The sequence below is a fragment of the Camelina sativa genome, chromosome 15 (assembly GCF_030686135.1).
Source record: "Camelina sativa cultivar CO46 ecotype springtype chromosome 15, ASM3068613v1".
Taxonomy (NCBI): domain Eukaryota; kingdom Viridiplantae; phylum Streptophyta; class Magnoliopsida; order Brassicales; family Brassicaceae; genus Camelina; species Camelina sativa.
In genome coordinates, this window is record NC_141894.1 from 28,318,577 (window position 1) to 28,340,497 (window position 21,921).

The following is a 21,921-nucleotide window of genomic DNA, read 5'->3' on the forward strand; positions in this document are numbered from 1 at the left end:
ACATAAAAAGTAAACTGCACCTAAAAACTTGAAACGCACCCTCGATACTTAGTCTATATACCCCATATTTTTTATTTCATGCGGTTTAACAAATTTGTTTGGATTCTTGAACACAAGCAAAAGCATGGTTTGTCAAACACAAACAAAATCTTTTACAACTGGGAGCTGGTTTTTGAGAGAAGCGATTCTATGAGTTTACCGTAAGTGATGTTAACTTCTACGACTACATGTCAGAATGAAGAACCACAATCAAATCTGACCAAAGCAGACAAGAAAGCACCGTGAACGATCAGATATGAACTCGGTTTGCTGAATATACATACTTGTTTTTCCATCAAATCGAATTATATAAACCAAGCATAATTTCAAGAAGTCCCTTTCCACTTTATCCATCACAAACGAAGAGCAAGTCTTTTACCATATCAAGATGGAGAGGAGCATAAAGCATACCCTATGTTTTGAACCCGATTCAGTAAAAAATGACTGCAGGGGATAAGCGAGACTGGAGATTACTGAATATATAATTAGCTCTGGACTTCATTGTATTTGAAGACACAGTCATAAAGCCGTCCTCCAAGAAACTCTGCTACTTCAACATGCTTCACCTGCATAACAGAAGGATGGAACACGAGTAAGCAGAATTAAGCAATAAAAACGACATTTCTTTTCATTAATCCAATGAAAACAAAAGAGAGTGACATGAAATAGTGAAACTAATACCATTCCAATCTTGAGAGAATCACACTTGAACTGAGCATAAAGGTTTGTTTCAATTCCACGACCCTGATTAGAACAGCCAAGAAGTTAGTTAACAAAACCAAGACTACTTATATAGTTAACTTGCGTTTCACTTTCACTATAAATGAGACTTACCATGCCTTCTACGATGACTAAGTCGGCATCAGATGAAAGGTAAGCAAGCTCTTGTGATACTCTTGAGAGATCGATAACCTGAAAAAGAAATATGGGGAAGGAGAAAAAAGAAACATAAGAATCCAATGAATAAAACCATTTATCTTTCAGGGAGCTTCTAATGTCTTACTGGTAAGTCGTTTCCTGAATTTGCAATCAGAAGCTTCGAAGTATCAACGCCTATCAATTGGCCATTTTCATCCTTCAACTGTAAATTAAGACTAAAAATTCAGATTCACTTTTCAAAGCTGCGAATATCAAGAATTACTCATTCATCACCTAATTCACCTGTGACAAGATCTCTGTAAGCTCCGTATATGTTATGTCGTTGATAGATGGCAGCTCATTAGCAGCAAGCACCACCTTCAAGGAGAAAAGATGAAGAGGACGAAGATTTCAGAGTATACTCAAAACTCACTCAAGAGAGTTTGAACTAAAAGACTCAGTTATAGTCAAAAGTACCTGAGTTCCTCGACGGAGCAACTCTCTTGCAAACGGCAATATACCCAAAATTATGTCTGCACCAGAATTATCAACAAAAATCACTGCCTGTAATGAAAAGCAAAGATAAACAATTCATTTTGTCAAGTGGTTAACCACTGAAGTCAGAACAAAGCATTAGAGCAAGAGCAAAACAAATGAGTTACCTTCTTCCAAGACTTATTGATCCATTTGGCTTGGAAGTTATCCAAGTCATCAATGACCCATGGTCGTGGAACCAAATTTTCACAGCTTGCCAAGAAAGACATGCCATCCCTTGAGAAAACTTCAGCAAGCTTCAAAAAAAGTGATAAGAAAACACCCCATATATTAGAACATGCTTCCTGTGGGAGATACCAAAGAGAGGTGACTGAAAGATACCTGCGCAGAACCCAAATCAAAGATGTTTCCAGCAAATATCCCTCTCACCAAATTCTCTAACCGTTTTCCGTCATCTTCAATAGCATCACTCAGACGGACAACTTCAGGAAATAGTGTTATAGCCTTTGCATTCTCCTCATCCTATTCATTGTATGTAAACTCATTTTAATCAAAGAGAATAAGTACTAGCTATCTTAAAACCTCAAGATCCCTTGAAAGGAAATTCACACCTTCACTTTCTTGAATATGTCCCTGAATCCTAATTCTCTGAGTACTTGCTCACGAAGTCGACATAAAAGCTAAAAAAAGCCAAAATAATCCATGAAAACAAAGCTCACTACACCAGAGGAAAAGATATATCATGAGGTGTTTTGACTTACAATGCCATCTGGTGGTCCACCATGGCTCTCTGGATCTTTCTTCAAGTCTTCAAGAATTCCCTCATATCTTCCAGAATCAAGGCAATACATATCAAATGCAAATGCAAATACCATATCATTCAAGGGCCCTTCAGAGAGTATGAAAAAACGCAAAGCATAGGGCACAAAATTCGTTCTAGTTTATGAAGGTGACATTGCCAAAAGATCTCCTAACCACCAAAACCTTGACAATTACCACCAATACACAATATGTACCTTTCTGCAAATTTTTCAGCTCTAGCAGGAGCATCCGGAACCGTTGTATCGCTCTCTGCACGTTTCCTACGAATGAAACAGCTTCAGAACATTGACATTATGATTGCAACTGTTTTCTACAAGATCACAGAAACTACTATAGGTTTCCTCGTGATGTAACCAAGTCAAAAACCATGTAAACTCAGGAAAGTCAACACACCAAAACTACAAACGACATTAGTCAAATTAAGCTGAAGAACTAATATGTTCCTCAGATTTTTTGATATATGAGCCTAAGAGAAGCAACATCAAGTAACAAAATCAAAACTTGATCGGACCCATGAACATGAACAATCACCATTAACAGAATTTGAATCTGGTCAAAGTAGATAGAAACTAAAAGGTCAAAGAGAGAAAGCAGTAGTAGGAAGAGAAGTAGTAACTTGAAAGAAGGGATGGAATTGGCGAAGACGTTGATCCAGGAGAGTTCAGTAGGAGTTGCTTTTTTGGGATCATCAGAAGGGAATCTATAAGGAATGGTACAAGCCCTGTAGCTGGTTTCTATTGGCGTCGGTAACTGAGGAAACGGAACCATCTCTGAATCGCTCTCCATCTCTTTTGCTTGTAATCTTCAGAAACGATTGAGGATGACAAGTGTATCTAGAGCCGGGTCGGGTCGGGTCGGTACGGGTCAAAGCCTCTCCATTGGGCGGTTTGTTATAACACCACACACATGCTTCGGGTTCGGTTTGTATTTAAAGTTCCACACTTCACTGTCGAAATATTTAGGAAAAGTTCCAAACTTTAACCCAAATAAATCAGTCATCTTTCGGCTTCACAAAATTTCCCTGAGCAAAATTCATTGGTGAACGACGAGACGATGCTCTCCGATCTTCCAAGGGATTTGGCAGAGGAGGTGCTCTTAAAGATTCCGGTGACATCTCTGAGAGGAGTGCGATCAACATGCAAAAAGTGGAACACTTTATCCAAAGATGGGTCTTTTATAAGGAGGCACATCGGTAAAGAAGAAGCAGATGAAGGAGTTTCATGTGGTCATGATGCTCAATTACAGGGTCTCTTTATTCAGAGTCAATCTCTTCTCTCCTACTCGTATAGAGCGTTTAGGTCAACTTATTAGCCTGGAGGACGCAGATCGAGTCGACATATCTAATATCTTTCACTGCGATGGTTTATTGTTATGCACCCCTCCTACCAAAGAAGACATATCTAGGCTTGTTGTTTGGAACCCTTGTTCAGGTCAAACATGGTCGGTCCAACCTAGAACCTCTTTCAACATATGGGACAGGTACGCTCTTGGCTACGACGAGATGAAGATGAACCACAAAGTCTTGAGATTTGTGGATGTATACGACTATAAAAAAAATGAGTATCCAACTTCGTGAGTTTGAAATTTACAGTTTTGGCTCTAATTCATGGAAGGTTCTTGATGTCAATCCGGACTGGGATATAGAATTTGTTCACCGTGGCTTGTCTCTCCATGGCAACACTTACTGGTTTGCCCGTGACAAGGTTATCCTAGCAGGAGGAGATCATTCTTATTTCTTACTCTGTTTTGACTTCACCACTGAGAGATTTGGACCACGTCTGCCTCTGCCGTTTCACCCTTTCCTTCGAGATACTGTAGCTCTATCTAGTGTTGGGGAAAACCAGCTTGCCGTGTTGTTTCAGCGATGTACTTCTCCATATACCTTGAAAATATGGATTAGCAGCAAGATTGAGCCTAATGCAGTTTCCTGGAACAAGCCCTTCTTAAAGGTTGATATGAAACCTTTCACCGGGAGTTTCTTCGTTGACAAGAGGAAGAAGGTAGCCGTGGTTCTTGATAAGAACGTAGGTAGCTGTAACCCCACTCGCATCATTGGAAGGAAGGGCTACTTTAAGAAAGTTGATCTTGGCGAATCTAGGCACCGAACTTGTTGGCCACTTTGGTGCTCTTATGTTCCGAGCTCTGTGCAAATCAACCAGAACACAGCCTAATCTATTATTGTCTTTATCTTCGATTTTATTATTAATTGACAATTGTTGGTTTTTCAACATAGACTGCTGCTTTCTTTGCTTTGTTCATCCTGTTATAACTTCTATTATATCCATAGGATTTGCGTTTCAGTATACTGTCATGTGCGGTCTTGTTTGGCTCGTCCAACACGTCTTTTGTCTTGTAGATTTTGGAGTTGTGCCTTTTCGTTGCAACATAGCATTTTGGTTTTGCCTTTTTCTTGTAGATTTTATCATCAATTTACAAAGTCACAAAAAACATACTAAGCCTTATTAGTGTTTGATGCCTTACCGCTTAATAAACAAACAAACCAAATGATCATAGTATGAGAAGTAGACAAGTCATGGTTTTGTAACAACTTCCCAAGACAGGTGTTCACTACTGAACTCAGCTGGAAACTTATCATACAACTACGCCTAGGCACCTTTACGAACAAAGGGAGCTCTCCCAGTTAGTGTTTTGTTAGTCACTGATCTAAATTCAAGCCAACCACAACATCTATTGCTTGCATAAGTGCATCAGATATAGATATTCCCGTAAGTTTGTTTTGTAGATAAATTCAGAGAGAGAATGTGCAAAGTTAAATGAACACATATGGATCCTCTTACCATTATATAGACACTGATGTTGGACACATTTCTGCATGTCAAGCAAATCTAACAGAACCAAGAAAGAATTCATCGTTCGGAACAAACATATGCAAACCCTTAAGGCCGTATGTGCGTTGTTTTGTTCCACTAAAAGGACCTATGTTAAGTAAATTAAGAAACCAGCAAGAAATACGGAAATAGGTACAATATAACTCAATGTATGTTATAACTGCAAGACAATCATTACTATTGTAGCCTAGAGCCTAAAGGATAATGGAACCTAGGTCATCTGTTTGGATATCAGCTTGACCACTAACAAGATCACATTTTACCTAAAAAGACACAACCTTCTACTTCTTCCCTATGTTCTGAAACCTCTTAGGTTTAACCCTGCTACTGGGTGCTGTTTTTTCAGTGTACCAAGTTGCAAGAACAGAAGAAGGGATTCTATGAGCTTTTAGCGCAACTGCTTTCATCTCCCTAACCCAAATCATTTGTATATTATAAACTCACCATGATACTAACACAACTAATCACTCTCACTCATGCATCCTTGCATCTTTGGTTCTCTTCACACCATGATACTAACACAAAACAAAACTACCTAAAAAAGCTTTTGTAATAACAGAAGAATATGGAAAGATATATCTCGGTTAGCCACTTTTTGTCCTACAAACATCTATACTAATCAAACTACATCCATCATTCAGATAGACTATGATCTAAATACCTCAAATTCTACATATCATGTATGAAAACACAGCAATCAACAAAAGTCTGAACAGAGCAAGTAAGAACAAAACAATGATCCAGACAAACTCTCTTTGCAGAAAACACAATACTTTCTTCATTGAATTTAATAATTTACACAAAACCCAAGTTTCCCATTTCATCAATCATAAACAAATAACAGATCTTCTCCTTATCGAATTGGCAAGATATCGAGATGGAAAGGAGCATAAAGCATTTAACCCTTTTGTGTCCTACGTTATGAACCCTAATCCCAATTTCCACAACTCATTTTTTAGCCGTAGAGATTTTTATTGTATACTTTTTGCTAATACGTTTTTCTCACCTCATGATCAATGAGATTGAATAGTAACCTAGAAATTTAGTAGTATAGAGGAGTTTTGTCCATAACTCATTATAATTTGTGAGATGCAAGGATGGAGGAGAAATAAATATTTATTAAAGGAGTCCACCAATATTGTGGAGGGTGTTAGATTGACATCAAACATCATGACAATTTATCTTGTCGGATAATGAGTGATTGAGGCTGGTGAAAACGAATTGTGAAATGTGGAACAAACATATCCAATAGTGCAGTGCAATTTAAGTGCAATTTGTATGAGAGAAATGCATCATACGTAACAAGTGTGGTTTGTGCGCAACAAATGGTGCGAGATAATATGTGAATAGTGGAAAGAAAAACAATATGTAATGGGGTACATTTTGTTTAAATAATAAAACGATTTGTGAAATGTGGAACAATTGTATTATTTTAGATTTTTTATTTTCCAGCCTCACAATCTCCAAAACGACTCTGACTTTGAGCATCTATTGGATATTCAAGAGATACTGGTTCGGTCGTATGATTGGTTGGATTACCATGATGTTACTAACATCATGGGATATAAAGAAGTTCTAACAGAATCCACTGAGATGGTAGAGCCGTTTAACGAAGGGTTATATATGTTTAACCCTGGGAACCTCACAGATGGTATTAGTATAACATGTACAAAATGTTAGAATACAAAATCCATTTTTTCAAAACAGTAGAAACCATTTTCTAAATTTTTATATCAAATTTTATCCATTAAAAAGGTAACTTATATAATTTTTTTTGTATAAATTATATTACCTCTATTACTGTATATCTACTTATTTTTCCTATATTTTACATTTTAAAATTTGTTAGATGTGAGTTTATTAATTTGGGTGGACATTGGTTTAGGATTTAGAAAGAATTTTAATGACTTTGTGTTTTTAAAAATCTTGCTGATTTTTAAAATCATAGAAAATTAGAAAGTAAAAATGAAGGATTCTATAAGGGGGAGGTATTGGTTTAGGATTTAGAAAGAATTTTAGTGACTTTGTGTTTTTAAAAATCTTGCTGACTTTTTAAATCATAGAAAATTAGAAAGTAAAAATGAAAGATTCTATAAGAGATTGTTAGAAAGTTATTTTAAATCTTGCTGATTTGTGTTTCCTAATCTTGTAAAATCTTTCATAAAATCTTTCAAAATCTTTCTATTTCATGAAAGAGTTTTCATGACTTTTGTTATGAAGGAAATGATATAAAATCCTAAACCAATAACACAAAATTTGAATTCATTAACAATCCAAAATTCTTTTTTTTTAATTGAATAACATAAAACTTTCCATGACTTTATAAGACTCTTAATCCAATAACACTAGATTTATCAAAATTTTAGATAACTTTTTACAAATCCACAACCAATAACACCAAATTTTTAAAGAGTTTTAAAAAGTCTTGATTGAATAACAACATATTTTACATAACTTTTAAAGTCATTAAAATTCTTTCTAAATCCTAAACCAATAACCCCTCCTAAGAGATTGTTTAGGAAGTTATTTTAAATCTTGCTGATTTGTGTTTCCTAATCTTGTAAAATCTTTCATAAAATCTTTCAAAATCTTTCTATTTGATGAAAGAGTTTTCATGACTTTTGTTATGAAGGAAACTAGGATTTAACCCATGGTACACCGCGGGACAATATTTTTAATTTTAAAAATTTAAAATTTATATTGTATTTATTTGTTATTTTATTATTGTTTTATTAATTTTAAAAATATAAAATTTTACAGGTATTTGATATAAATATTCAAAGTCTAGGATTTTTGTAGTGTTTTCAAGGTTTTAACCTGTGTGGTATATGTATAGTCTAGTTATACATTTATCTCCTGGTACATATCTAAAAGTGTTTAAAAAAGAAAAAAAACAATTCCACTTAACTCCCTATATGAGATTAATGCCAACCCGTCTCACCAAAATCAAAATAAGTTTTTGCGTAAAAAAAAATAATCAAAATAAGTTTTTTTATCAAGTTTAATTATGTTAATTGTTTTACCAAATTAGCATATTTTTATAGTTTATAAATTTTCCATGTCAATATATATAGTTTATGATAATTAATAGAATTTTAATTTTTTTGGTAATTCCTCAAAAAATAAACCAAATTATATGGGGGGGGGGGGGGGTTCAACATATTTAATGTGATATTTTATAATTAGATTTTCGGTTTAGGAAATTTATTAATGTTAATATAATTATGGATATTGTAAACTTTTGTTATGGAAAAGTTGTTGTATATCATTTATATTTGAGAGATTCTAGCATCCATAAAAATAGTTTTGGAGATTTAATGGGTTAAAACTTTAATGGGTAGAGTTGTTTTTGGAAAAACCGGAATGTATAGATGTTGTTAAGATTTTATGGCAATAAATGTAACAAATGTTGGTCATTTTAAAAAAGTTTAGTATTTGAGTTTCTCTGCAATGTTATTTATGGAATTGTTTTAGGGGTTAATGTTGTAAAAAAAAAAAAAAAAGTAAAACTTAAAGGGCATAAACCAAAATGTACTTAATATAGATGATATAAAATCCTAAACCAATAACACAATATTTGAATTCATTAACAATCCAAGATTCTTTTGTTTTAATTGAATAACATAAAAATTTTCATGACTTTAGACTCTTAATCCAATAACACTAGATTTATCAAGATTTTAGATAACTTTTTACAAATCCACAACCAATAACACCACATTTTTAAAGAGTTTTAAAAAGTCTTGATTGAATAACAACATATTTTACATAACTTTTAAAGTCATTAAAATTCTTTACCACATTTTTAAAGAGTTTTAAAAAGTCTTGATTGAATAACAACATATTTTACATAACTTTTAAAGTCATTAAAATTCTTTCTAAATCCTAAACCAATACCGCTTAGTGATCCCTTTTTTCTGATTCTCCCTAACTTTTATTATATCCATCGGAATTGCGTTTCAGTATACTGTCATGTGCGGTCTTGTTTGGCTCGTCCAACACGTCTTTTGTCTTGTAGATTTTGGAGTTGTGCCTTTTCGTTGCAACATAGCATTTTGGTTTTGCCTTTTTCTTGTAGATTTTATCATCAATTTACAAAGTCACAAAAAACATACTAAGCCTTATTAGTGTTTGATGCCTTACCGCTTAATAAACAAACAAACCAAATGATCATAGTATGAGAAGTAGACAAGTCATGGTTTTGTAACAACTTCCCAAGACAGGTGTTCACTACTGAACTCAGCTGGAAACTTATCATACAACTACGCCTAGGCACCTTTACGAACAAAGGGAGCTCTCCCAGTTAGTGTTTTGTTAGTCACTGATCTAAATTCAAGCCAACCACAACATCTATTGCTTGCATAAGTGCATTAGATATAAATATTCCCGTGAGTTTGTTTTGTAGATAAATTCAGAGAGAGAATGTGCAAAGTTAAATGAACACATATGGATCCTCCTCTTACCATTATATAGACACTGATGTTGGACACATTTCTGCATGTCAAGCAAATCTAACAGAACCAGGAAAGAATTCATCTATCGGAAGTTCGGAACAAACCTATGCAAACCCTTAAGGCCGTAAGTGCGTTGTTTTGTTCCACTAAAAGGACCTATGTTAAGTAAATTAAGAAACCAGCAAGAAATACGGAAATAGGTACAATATACCACAATGTATGTTATAGCTGCAAGACAATCATTACTATTGTAACCTAGAGCCTAAAGGATAATGGAACCTAACTCATCTGTTTGGCTATCAGCTTGAACACTAACAAGATCACATTTTACCTAAAAAGACACAACCTTCTTCTTCAACTATGTTCTGAAACCTCTTAGGTTTAACCCTGCTACTGGGTGCTGTTTTTTCAGTGTACCAAGTTGCAAGAACAGGAGAAGGGATTCTATGAGCTTTAGCGCAAGTGCTTTCATCTCCCTATCCCAAATCATTTGTATATTATAAAATCACCATAATACTAACACAAATAATCACCCTAATCACTCTCACTCATGCATCCTTGCATCTTTGGCTCTCTTCACACCATGATACTAACACAAAAAAAAAACTACCTAAAAAAAGCCTACTACATCCATCATTCAGAGAGACTGTGATCTAAATACCTCAAATTCTACATATCAAGTATGAAAACACAGCAATCAACAAAAGTCTGAACAGAGCAAGTAAGAACAAAACAATGATCCAGACAAACTCTCTTTGCAGAAAACACAATACTTTCTTCATTGAATTTAATAATTTACACAAACCCAAGTACCCAATTCATCCATCATAAACAAATAACAAATCTTCTCCTTATCGAATTGGCAAGATATAGAGAGATGGAAAGGAGCATAAAGCATTTTAACCCTTTTTGTGCCCTACGTTATGAACCCTAATCCCAATTTCCACAACTCATTTCTTAGCCTTAGAGAATCTAAGACAACGATACTTCTCACCACTCACAGTAATCTCAAGAGCACCGTCTTGATTATCCTGATTCGAAGCAGTCCCCATGAGAACGCTCTTCTCCTTCTCCAGATTCTCTCTCTCCATCTTCAACCTCGCTTCCTGTCTAGCGATCTCCGTCTGTCCAAATTCACAAAATTAGAATCCACACACAGATTTCCCCAAAAACCCTAAAAATTCAGAATTCAAAAAAACATAACGAACCTCACGGCGAGAGAGCTCAGCTTTCCAGGCAGCTTCTCGTTCAGCGACTTCACGCTCACGCTCTTCGATATAACTCTGCATCTCTCTCTCCTTCATGATCCGATCTTGTATATCAGCGTCAAGTGCTTGCTTCAGCTCCTCCACGAACTTATCAACCACTAATTTAATCCTCAGCGACATCGTCTCCTTCACAAATTCTAACTACTTACAATTCTCCTCTTCCTTCGCTTCTACACATCAATAGAATCTCTTCCTAGCCAAGAAACTCACTTCCGGGTTTCCCTCTTTTAATTACGGCGGAGCTTTACCGCCGGCGAGATTCCGAGCTTGCGTGAGAATTGGGGAGGGACAGAGACATTCACAACCTTTTGTTTTTTCTTTTCCTTTCTAATCTTCTTCAGAGAGGGAAAAATAAATAAAAGAGTGAAAACAAATGGGCTCTTATTGGGCCTACATAACTGGATATGGGTCACACGTGTGGCAGAGGATTCTGTGGATTACACATGTTAAAAATTAGGGTTTTGTGTTACTCTCCTCTTCTTTCAAACCCTAGAAGAAATAAGTGAGAGTGGTTTGCTTTAGCCGCGGAGGAGTCAGAACTCATACGCTGCAAACATGGTTCGTCATCTTTGTCTCTCTTAGTCTCATATATTCTTTAAGCGTTTTTTCCATGAGTTCTCTTTGGTTTGGATAGTTTGTCTCAATCTGTGGATTCGTTTAGTGCGGTACTATCAAATCTCTGTTTGTAACTAGATAGCATTTCGATGTAACTATGTAAAGTTAATTTCTTTGTGCGATTTGTGATCGATTTGAAAATGGCGTTGTTGAGATCTCAGAAGATAGGATTCGGTTATCCTTTGATTTGAGGTCTTGAATGATGGGACTTTGTTAGTGATTGAGGTTTTATAAAGATGTGATGTGTTCTGATTTCTGTATTTTTGTATATTTCTGCAGGCAAGAGGATTGAAGAAGCATTTGAAGAGGCTCAATGCTCCTAAGCATTGGATGCTTGACAAACTTGGTGGTGCTTTTGTAAGTCACTTGTGTTGGTTTGAGATCTTATTAGGGCTTAGTTTTCATTTGATTTGGTGCTTATCATTGCTATTTATGTCCAGGCCCCCAAGCCGTCTTCTGGACCACACAAGTCTAGGGAGTGTCTACCCCTTGTCCTTATCATCAGGAACAGGTTGAAGTATGCTCTGACTTACAGAGAAGTGATTTCGATCTTGATGCAAAGGCATATTCAGGTTGATGGGAAAGTGAGGACTGACAAGACTTACCCTGCTGGTTTTATGGGTGAGTCTGGATGTGTTTGTTTTTGTTACTTGATGATTATGCCCTTTTGTCTCTGCTTCTTTGATGAGTGATCTAAATAAGGATGTATAATTTATTCCCAGATGTTGTTTCTATTCCAAAAACAAATGAGAACTTCCGTCTTTTGTATGACACCAAGGGACGTTTCCGTCTCCACTCCATCAAGGATGAGGAAGCTAAGGTTTGTTCTCCTAAATCCCTTGCATTCCCAAATACTGAACCCCTTGAAACTTAGTTAAGGCTGTATTCATTGCTTTAGACTTACGTTGGAGGTTCGATGAATCTTCATTTTGATTACTAGTTTGTAATATTTTCTAACAAGTATCCTCATTTGTTGTTGTGCAGTTCAAGCTTTGCAAGGTGAGATCTATCCAGTTTGGTCAGAAGGGCATTCCCTACTTGAACACATATGATGGTCGCACCATCCGTTACCCCGACCCGCTCATCAAGCCTAACGACACCATCAAGCTCGACCTTGAAGAAAACAAGATTGTGGAGTTCATCAAGTTCGATGTGGGCAATGTAGTTATGGTCACCGGAGGAAGAAACAGAGGGCGTGTTGGTGTGATTAAGAACCGTGAGAAGCACAAGGGAAGTTTCGAGACCATCCACATCCAAGACTCAACAGGTCATGAGTTTGCTACAAGGTTGGGAAATGTGTTCACTCTTGGCAAAGGAACAAAGCCATGGGTGTCTCTTCCAAAGGGTAAAGGTATTAAGTTGACCATCATTGAGGAAGCCAGGAAGAGACTTTCTGCTCAACAAGCTGCTTAATACTGTACTCTGTTTCCCAATTTTCAGAACAAACTATGCGTTAGTTTGCAACACTCTTTATGAGTTTTACTTTCGTTTCAAAACTTTATCTTTTGGGATTTTTATGAGCTATTTTTTTTGGACCTTTTGTGCTACTTGCGAGTTTGGACTTCAACCTTGTTACTTCCGATAGTTTTTGAATTGCCTTAGTATCTCTGGGTCACATTTTATTAATCCTAGAGAAATCACAACCCCTGTATAATAACAATAAGACAAATGTCTCATCTAAAACATGTGGTCAAAATATACCGAATAGTTCTACAATTTTCCGATCTCGATGTCATATTTTGGTGTGGGAAACAAGGTTATAGGTGTATGTTCAAGAAAAGTCTTACATTAATTTGGGTGCAAGCCTACACTCTTACGTGTCTACTTTAAGAATTCTCCATTCATGGTTGTATCGTTACTGTCGCCAAGTTCACGTGATAGTGGAGTGATTATTTTCGAATCCTTCCTTTCTCGAAGATGATATACTCTGTGTTTCAGAACAAACCATGCTTTAGTTTGTAGCACTTTGGATGAGTTGAGTTTACTTTGGTTTTCATACTTGTCTTTTGGGATTATTATGTGCTATTTTGGGACCTTTAGTCACGAGTTATAACTTCAATTTGGTTTCTTCTGATAGTTATTGAATTGCCTCTAGAATCTCTACTATTTAAAGGCCACATTCTTATTACTAGTGAAATCCCAACCTCGGGTACTAACAGTAAGACAATTGTCACATTTATACATTTGGTAAAATAATGATTGTGCTTTTCATATTTCTCATAAATCGGGTGGATGGATCTGGAATTCTTGATATATGTTTAGAGACCTCTTGTGTTAGTGTATGAATAGTGCTAGCAGAGTAGTAATCTAAAAGTGGATTTATTTCTTGTTCTTGTAATCATTTTTCACCCTTAGTTTTTTAACCGATTAGAATAATTTGATTGAAAATGTTTTTCTTATGAGTGAATGTTTAAGAAAAGTCTTAACATTGGTTTTGGTGCACAAAGCCTACGTGTCTACTTTAAGAATACTCCAGACTCCAGAAATGGTTATTATTATACCCTTACTGTCGCTAAGTTCACGTGATAGTGGAGTGTTAATTATAATCAATCTTATAGAATCGTTAATCACAGATGCTCAAAGATTCTTGTTCTTGGTGACATGGTCAAACAAAAATAATAATAATAATAATAATAAGAAGATAACAACAAAAGTCGACACTGACGTCAATGTAGAACCAAAGTGCCTCGGAAATGCAAGAAAACACTCAGGTATTTTCAAAACAATGTATCCACCGTAATGCATGCAAAATATATTTAAGCTCGAGATTTTATAACAATATCAAAGAAGAGAATAGTCATCACTTACAAAATATATTTTTAAAAGCTATTTCTATTTCGGGCTGTATGCTGTTTAATATGGGTTGATGCAAGTTTTAAAAACATGTCATGTGATTGTGAATTGGTTGTGGACTCAACGTGGTAAGTTTACAATGAATATAAGCAAATCCAGCAAACTAAGAAAAAGACTTGTGAAAATTTAACAGAAAAACTAGTATTAAATTTGAAAAGGCCAAAAATAAAGGTTTAAAATTACATCCATTCATGTAAGCTATATAACTTTAGTTTCATATAAACAAGGAAAATAGTTTTATTTTTTTCTCTAATTTAAAACTATTTTTTCTTTAAAAAAAAAAAACTAGAAGCTTTGAAGTTATGAATTTTTGATTTTAAAAAGTCCAAAAAAAAAATACGCCTCATCGTTATATTATTTTTCTAATTGAAATATTTATATAGTACATTTGATAAATCCTTTAACTTATTTTGTATTAAAAACAATAACTCTATACAATTAATCAATTATATGATAAAAAAGTCCCAAAAGTAACAAAACTTTAACCCTAATAATCATCCCAAAAAGTGTTATACTATTTTATTTGATAGTAATTTTCAATGCAAGTATTTTTTTTATATATTAAAAAAATGCCATGTGAATTGGTTTTGGACTTAAAGTTAACAAAGAATAATAAAATCCAGCAAAATAAGGAAAGACCTGTGAAAATTAATTAGAAAACTTTTAAATTTAAAAAATCTAAAAATAAGATTTAAATTACATCCATCCAATATTTAGCTTCGAATGTAATATATATCTTTCTTCTTATTAGTTAAAATTTTAGTTTCCTATGAACAAGGATAATTGAAAACTACTGTTTCTTACAAAAAGAAAAAAAAGACTAAAAGCTTTGAAATTTTGAAATTTGATTCAAAAAATCCCAAAAGATAAGCCTCATCTTCTGTAGTAATTTGTTCAACTTGTTTTGGACTAAAAACAATATATATGATGAAAAAAAAAGTGCAAAAAGTAAGAAAACTTAAACCCTTTAAAAAATTAAAATCATCCTCAAAAGTGGAAATAAATAAAACAAGTAGAGTTATATAGAACCATCTTCTCTGTTCCTCCTTCTCATCTCTCTCAATTCACAAACTCAACATTGACGTTGATCTCGATGTCACCACCACCACTATAAATAAACCCTCTTCCCCCTATTTTTGCAATCTCACACTTTTTGGAGCCCAAAAATTCCTCACAACCACTAAAAAAAAAATCAAAACTTTTTGTTGTCTCCGGCGTCAATGGAGGATCTCCGTCGTAGATTCCCGATCAAAAACAACGACGAAGAAACCTCCAGTGTCGCCGTCGCTTCTTCTCCCCCTCGTAAAGCCTCTGACGCGCTTCCTCTTCCGTTATACCTGACCAACACTTTCTTCCTCGCTCTCTTCTTCGCTACTGTTTATTTCCTCCTCAGCCGATGGCGTGAGAAGATCCGTAACTCGACGCCTCTTCACGTCGTTGACCTCTCCGAGATCTCCGCTCTCTTTGGTTTCGTTGCTTCCTTCATCTACCTCCTTGGTTTCTTCGGTATCGACCTTATTTTCCGATCTTCTTCCGATGATGATGTTTGGGTTAACGACGATGATTTGCGGAGGAAGGTCCCCTGTGGTCAATCCCTAGATTGCTCCGTTGTTCATCATTCCCCTGATTCGGATCTTGTTTCGGTGGAAGATGAAGAGATTGTTAAATCGGTGGTCCAAGGAACCATCCCGTCTTACTCATTGGAGACAAAGCTCGGAGATTGCAAACGAGCTGCAGTGATTAGGAGAGAAGCGGTTCAGAGGATAACCGGTAAGTCGTTAACCGGTCTTCCCTTGGAAGGTTTCGATTACGATTCGATTTTGGGGCAATGCTGTGAGATGCCAGTTGGGTATGTTCAGATCCCAGTGGGAATTGCGGGACCTTTGCTGCTCGATGGTGTTGAGTATTCAGTGCCGATGGCTACAACTGAAGGTTGTTTGGTTGCTAGTACCAATAGAGGTTGTAAAGCTATTCACTTGTCTGGTGGTGCTAATAGTGTTCTGATGAAAGATGCTATGACTAGAGCTCCTGTTGTTAAGTTCCCTTCTATAATGAGAGCTGCTGCTGCCATGTTTTATCTCGAAGATCCTGCTAATTTCGAGAGATTGTCTCTCATTTTCAACAAGTGGGTTTTGAGAAACTTTGTCCCTTTAGTGCTAGCATGGTGATTTTTGAATGTTGTTGCTGACTGACTTGTTTTGCTTTTTTTTTTGTCATTGTATATAATGTATAGATCGAGTAGATTTGCTAGACTTCAGAAGATTACATGCACGATTGCTGGAAGGAATCTATATCCGAGGTTTGCGTGTGGTACTGGTGATGCTATGGGGATGAACATGGTCTCCAAAGGTGTTCAGAATGTCTTGGATTTCATAAAGACCGAGTTTCCTGACATGGATGTTGTTGGCATCTCAGGTTAACTCTTCTTTCTTTCTGTGGTATTATTGTCTTGATTTTCGTATTAAAGTCGAGTCTTTTTGATTAATGTGGTGTTCAGGGAATTACTGTTCGGACAAGAAGGCTTCGGGTGCAAACTGGATTTTAGGACGTGGTAAGCATGTTGTCTGTGAAGCTTTTATTAAGGCTGAGATTGTGGAGAAAGTGTTGAAGACTAGCGTGGAGGCTCTTGTTGAGCTTAACATGCTCAAGAACCTTACTGGTTCAGCCATGGCGGGTTCTCTTGGTGGGTTCAATGCTCATGCAAGCAATATTGTCAGCGCTGTGTTCATAGCCACTGGCCAAGACCCAGCTCAAAACGTGGAGAGCTCACACTGTATCACCCAAATTCAAGCTGAGGGCAACGACCTTCACATCTCTGTCTCAATGCCTTGCATTGAGGTATAATTCTTGCATGTTCTATCTGAAATGAAACCCATTATTACAGACAACAAAAAGCCGTTAGTTATTTTTAGTATTGCTGCAGTATCCAAACTCATGAACTCTCTGTTTAATGATATGTGGCTCCAGGTTGGTACTGTTGGAGGTGGGACACAACTTGCATCACAATCAGCTTGTTTGAATCTGCTCGGAATGAAAGGATCAAACAACGAGGAACCTGGCTCGAACGCACAGCAATTGGCAAGAATAGTGGCTGGTACAGTTCTAGCAGGAGAGCTATCACTAATGTCTGCTATTGCAGCTGGACAGCTAGTGAAGAGCCACATGAAATACAACAGATCGAGCAGAGACATTGGCCCTTCGTCTCAAGTCAACAGATGATGTTTGGAGCACGGACGAGGACAGATAGTAATAAAACAAAAAACCCAAAAATTAGATTGATGTAATTTTTAACTTCATTTGATTTCTTCCTTCATCGATCTCTTTTCTATCTATTTGTACTCTGTAAGTCTCTAGATAATCTTAATTTATGTAAAGTCATTTTTTGTCCTTCCTTCTTTGTGGCTGGCTTACACCATAATATTCTTTGAAAGTCTCATAGCTCAACATATACATCACTCCACAACTTACAAAAATCAGAAGAGTGTTATTAGTTTCACATTTCAAGCTCTACAAAGAGTGTTTGAGGTATTTGGATGAATGCAAATAAGAAGCTTATGGGAAGTGAAGTAGAGAAGGATCGATGGTGAGGAGACGAGTGGGGCAGTGAGAATCAGAATCAGAAGAAGAAGCCAACTGCAGAGGCTAATCTGGTGACGAGAGCAATACAACAAATCTCGAGGGGACTTGAGTATACAAAGGCTTATTAGATATTATGGAAGTTTTGCACTTGGTGGGGTTGGTGTTGGTATGGTTCTTGAGGCTTGGATCAACAAGAAAGTCAAAAGGTTCCTTTATTAATAATTCCCTTTGCTTGAATTTAACACAGCTACTTGAGTCTTTGTTGACTTTACATAAATTAATAAATGTAAAAATGTGGGTTGTGGATGGAGGAGTGATATGGGAGAGTTTGACAATGACAAGTGAGGCTTTTTGTATTAACTAGGCGCTGTGTATGAATTTATGAATCCGACCCGGAACAAGATCCGTAGTCAAATAAAAAGAAGCTTATATTTACAATTATACCCCTGCTAGCCTATAGCTTTGTGCCGGAAACAGAAGAAGGATTCTTCCGAGTTTTGACGATCATCGGGCTTCTTCTAGAGAGAGAGAATCGGAACTGAGATTTTACAGATTCGTTTTCGGATAACAACAAAATGGTAACAATCTGTACACTTCTTTGCTTTTGGGTTTCGAATTTAACGGATCTTGCCTTCGATTTTGTGTCTCCGAGTATCGACGATGCTGCTCGTAATTAAACCAACAAACTTTTGAATCTGAATTTTCGCATCTCGGATTGTGATTTTAATTTTGATTTGGTAATGAAATTTGATTGTGCCTCTGAATTTGGCAAAAAGAAGCTTGTAGAGATCTGTACATCTTGTTTGATAACTCTTTGCTTTCTTCTGTGTGTTGTTGGAAAATTGAATTTTGCTTGCACTAGCTACGGTTTATCTGAAATCTGAATGATGGTGATGGTAGGTAGATAGATTTCAAGTTCTGGTACTTGGATCTCTCACAATTCCCTCTTTTTTACTGCTTGTAACTAGAGTTATGCTTTCTGGAATTGCTAGGACTCTTGTTAGTGAGATGATCCTGAAAAGAAAAAAAAGAAAAACTCTGAGGTTACTGTTTATGTTTCCAGATACACTTTGTGCTTCTAGTTAGTCGGCAAGGAAAAGTAAGGCTCACCAAGTGGTATTCGCCTTATACACAGAAGGAAAGATCTAAGGTATCTACAGCTTTGGTGTTGTCAATGAGTTAATACAGGGTCATGCTTTGCTTTGCTTGCCTTTGATCTTTACATTTGGAAACATGATCTCGACAGGTCATACGCGAACTTAGCGGTGTGATTCTGAACCGAGGTCCCAAGCTCTGCAATTTCATCGAATGGAGAGGATACAAGGTTGTCTACAAAAGGTAAAAAAGTCGATATTATATATATATATGTATGTATACGCAGCAAATTCTTGCGCTACTTTTAAAAACACTAGTTAGGTTATAAACATGATGGTTGTGTATTTTTGTAGATATGCAAGTTTGTACTTCTGCATGTGCATTGATGAGGCGGATAACGAGTTAGAGGTATTGGAGATAATTCATCACTACGTCGAGATTCTTGACCGTTACTTTGGCAGTGTGAGTTAACACTTATCATCCAAATGGCTTTTCCTCCACTCTATTGTAATCTCACAAAACATCTATATTTTGCTTAAGAGCTGTTTATTCTATGATCTTCAGGTCTGTGAACTCGATTTGATTTTTAACTTCCACAAGGTATGTATACATACACAAATCTTCAGGATCAGTGATTGAACACTCTCTGTAATTTACTTTATTATGCATTTTTCGAATCTGGTTGTTTTGTTCTAGGCGTATTATATTCTGGATGAGCTGTTGATCGCCGGTGAACTTCAAGAGTCGAGCAAGAAGACAGTTGCAAGGATAATTTCAGCCCAGGTATGGTTTCTTAATCCTAATGCCTACTTAGACACTACAAAAAGGATTAGTCCTTGAGGATTGAGTTAATGATAGAGTGTTATGATGATATTTGAAGGATCAATTGGTGGAAGCTGCGAAAGAGGAGGCAAGTTCCATAAGCAATATTATTGCTCAGGCTACCAAGTAGTCTCTTTCTGATCTTCTTTCACGCAGTTAAAACAATCGTAAATGTTTGCCAAAAAAAAGTAAAATGTTTGGATTTATCCTTATCTTTTGAATCACACTTGTTTGCCATCTCATGTGTTTGTTTGATCGATTAGAAAAAAAGAAGTATTCATAATCATCGTTGTGGGTTTATTAGTAGTGATTGTTACTTATCTTTGCGTAAGCCATAGTGATGGATGGTTATAATATTTCTTCAAATATATACGTTTTAAAACGTGATTCCACTATTTTTCGCAATGCAGAAAAATCATCTAAGTTCTTGCGTTTTTATTTAAATGGAAATGTCAAATTAAAAGGGATCTAGATCAGATTTACTCCTTCCGTTCAAAATATAGGATGTTTTAAATAAAGCATGCATATTAAGAAGTTTTTACTTTTATTAAGTTCAACTAATTAGAAACAATACTGCATAATATAAAATACTAAACTAATCTAAAAGTTGCATAGAAATTTGAAAACATCCTATATTATGAAACAAAAAAAATTTCTAAAACATCTTATATTTTGAAACGGAGAGAGTATATTTTTAAAAATTAATGTTAAATTATATTCAAAGAAAATGAAATGTTTTTACAAAGAATGCATTGTGTGATTGAAATTGTGATCTAAATGGAATAAAAGAGTATCATAATCTAGTGCTCAGCTAGAGTTGTAATCTTTTATCATCGATCGCCCATCTGCTGAATAGCTAAGAACTGGTTTCGAAGTATTGATCAAGTCTCTTTATCAATTGGGCTGCAGTGAGTGAGTGGAGCTTCGCCATGTCATCGCCCATTTCGTTCCTGCCAGATGGAATGAACCACAACTTGGAAGACATACTAAGTGAGAAATACATTTAGCCGATCCGGTTGATGGTTCCAAATGTCAATAGTAGAGAATTTAGGTCGATAAATGTCATTCTTCACTCGCCACAGTACAAGGTCTGGCTGCTCTGTTCTATTTTGGTACTGAGAGTATAGAGCATCCTCTATCGAATTTAGATAGCTTAGGCGGTGTCTTCTCGGATGGCGGGAAGACCATGCTTCAGCCAAGGTCATTTTCCGACTTATCCCTAAGTTGATGATGCCTATCACTCTTAACCTCAATCAATTTTCCTAAGGGAGACCAATTATCATACCAGAAAGAAGAAAGGAAACCATTGCCTACTTCAACCTTACAAAAAGTTGCAGCCAGCTCCCTATACTTGAGAATTTTCCTCCAAATCCATGAAGCTGCAGCCGCAGTCTCCTTGGATATAGTATGGATAGAAAACAGAAAATACCGAATCTATATTAAACGGAGATGACTAGTTCAAAGTTTCAAACATATGGATATTAATAATTATAAATGATATATATATAATAGATTAGGTCCGTGTATTAACACAAATATAAGAAAAATATGTAAAACTGTAAGTTATATTCCATATATATATATATTTTTAAAACAGGATTTATAGTTTAGGCACTCCATTTTCCAGTACAATTTTACTGTATATTATTACATCATTAAAAAATTAGATTTCAATTCTATGTACTCAATCCCAATAAATAGTATTTACAATTTTCAAAAATAAAAAAAATATATGTGCATTGTATCAAAGTTATATCTTATTTAATATTAAAAAAATTAGTGAAACATAATTCTCAAAGAAAAAAACTGAATACTAACATTATCTCATAATTGAAAAAGTAACAATATCAACACTTTATAGACTATCAAATTTCCTCAACTTTTTATGAATTTAAAGGTAAAATTTACTTCCAAAATATATATATATATATATATATATGCATAATATGTAAATATATGCTCTAATTTACGTAATTATTTTTTTAAAAGTTTGATCTCATAGTTAAATTTTGACAAACAGACAGAAAAAGAAAAAAAATATAATTAATATAGTTCATAAAAAATTGCACATAGCTTTAATAATATAACAAAGTTTAATGGTGGTGTATTTGAAAAAACTATAACAACAGTTTATTTGTTTATAAAATAGTGAATATCTAAAATCCTATTTCT

The 21,921-nt window shown here is 35.4% G+C and overlaps 5 protein-coding genes and 1 pseudogene across 5 annotated transcripts; 4 read left to right on the forward strand and 2 right to left on the reverse strand.

Moving 5' to 3' along the window:
- Positions 1 to 326: 326 nt before the first annotated feature.
- Positions 327 to 3,172, reverse strand: LOC104747551 (pantothenate kinase). Its single transcript, XM_010469202.3, has 12 exons — positions 2,831 to 3,172; positions 2,409 to 2,474; positions 2,154 to 2,220; positions 2,004 to 2,072; positions 1,774 to 1,914; positions 1,560 to 1,688; positions 1,375 to 1,461; positions 1,201 to 1,275; positions 1,043 to 1,120; positions 874 to 951; positions 721 to 783; positions 327 to 605 (listed from the first exon to the last, which is right to left on the reverse strand). Exons 1-12 carry the CDS (start codon positions 2,998 to 3,000, stop codon positions 525 to 527), a joined length of 1,104 nt encoding a protein of 367 aa, XP_010467504.1. The 5' UTR covers positions 3,001 to 3,172; the 3' UTR covers positions 327 to 524.
- A 95-nt stretch (positions 3,173 to 3,267) lies between these two features.
- LOC104748807 (F-box protein At2g18780 pseudogene) lies at positions 3,268 to 4,619 on the forward strand (annotated as a pseudogene).
- Positions 4,620 to 10,271: 5,652 nt separating this feature from the next.
- Positions 10,272 to 11,110, reverse strand: LOC104747552 (uncharacterized). The gene is made up of 2 exons (XM_010469204.3): positions 10,726 to 11,110; positions 10,272 to 10,641 (listed from the first exon to the last, which is right to left on the reverse strand). The coding sequence occupies exons 1-2, from the start codon at positions 10,903 to 10,905 to the stop codon at positions 10,468 to 10,470; spliced, it is 354 nt and encodes a 117-aa protein (XP_010467506.1). The 5' UTR covers positions 10,906 to 11,110; the 3' UTR covers positions 10,272 to 10,467.
- Positions 11,108 to 12,984, forward strand: LOC104747553 (small ribosomal subunit protein eS4z). The gene is made up of 5 exons (XM_010469205.3): positions 11,108 to 11,343; positions 11,680 to 11,757; positions 11,841 to 12,021; positions 12,123 to 12,220; positions 12,385 to 12,984. The coding sequence occupies exons 1-5, from the start codon at positions 11,341 to 11,343 to the stop codon at positions 12,811 to 12,813; spliced, it is 789 nt and encodes a 262-aa protein (XP_010467507.1). The 5' UTR covers positions 11,108 to 11,340; the 3' UTR covers positions 12,814 to 12,984.
- Positions 12,985 to 15,022: 2,038 nt separating this feature from the next.
- On the forward strand, positions 15,023 to 17,644 carry LOC104747554 (3-hydroxy-3-methylglutaryl-coenzyme A reductase 2). Its single transcript, XM_010469206.3, has 4 exons — positions 15,023 to 16,378; positions 16,487 to 16,668; positions 16,751 to 17,091; positions 17,221 to 17,644. Exons 1-4 carry the CDS (start codon positions 15,474 to 15,476, stop codon positions 17,470 to 17,472), a joined length of 1,680 nt encoding a protein of 559 aa, XP_010467508.2. The 5' UTR covers positions 15,023 to 15,473; the 3' UTR covers positions 17,473 to 17,644.
- An 84-nt stretch (positions 17,645 to 17,728) lies between these two features.
- On the forward strand, positions 17,729 to 20,035 carry LOC104747555 (AP-1 complex subunit sigma-1). The gene is made up of 7 exons (XM_010469207.3): positions 17,729 to 18,410; positions 18,896 to 18,982; positions 19,079 to 19,170; positions 19,281 to 19,389; positions 19,492 to 19,527; positions 19,624 to 19,710; positions 19,808 to 20,035. Exons 1-7 carry the CDS (start codon positions 18,408 to 18,410, stop codon positions 19,877 to 19,879), a joined length of 486 nt encoding a protein of 161 aa, XP_010467509.1. The 5' UTR covers positions 17,729 to 18,407; the 3' UTR covers positions 19,880 to 20,035.
- Positions 20,036 to 21,921: the final 1,886 nt, after the last annotated feature.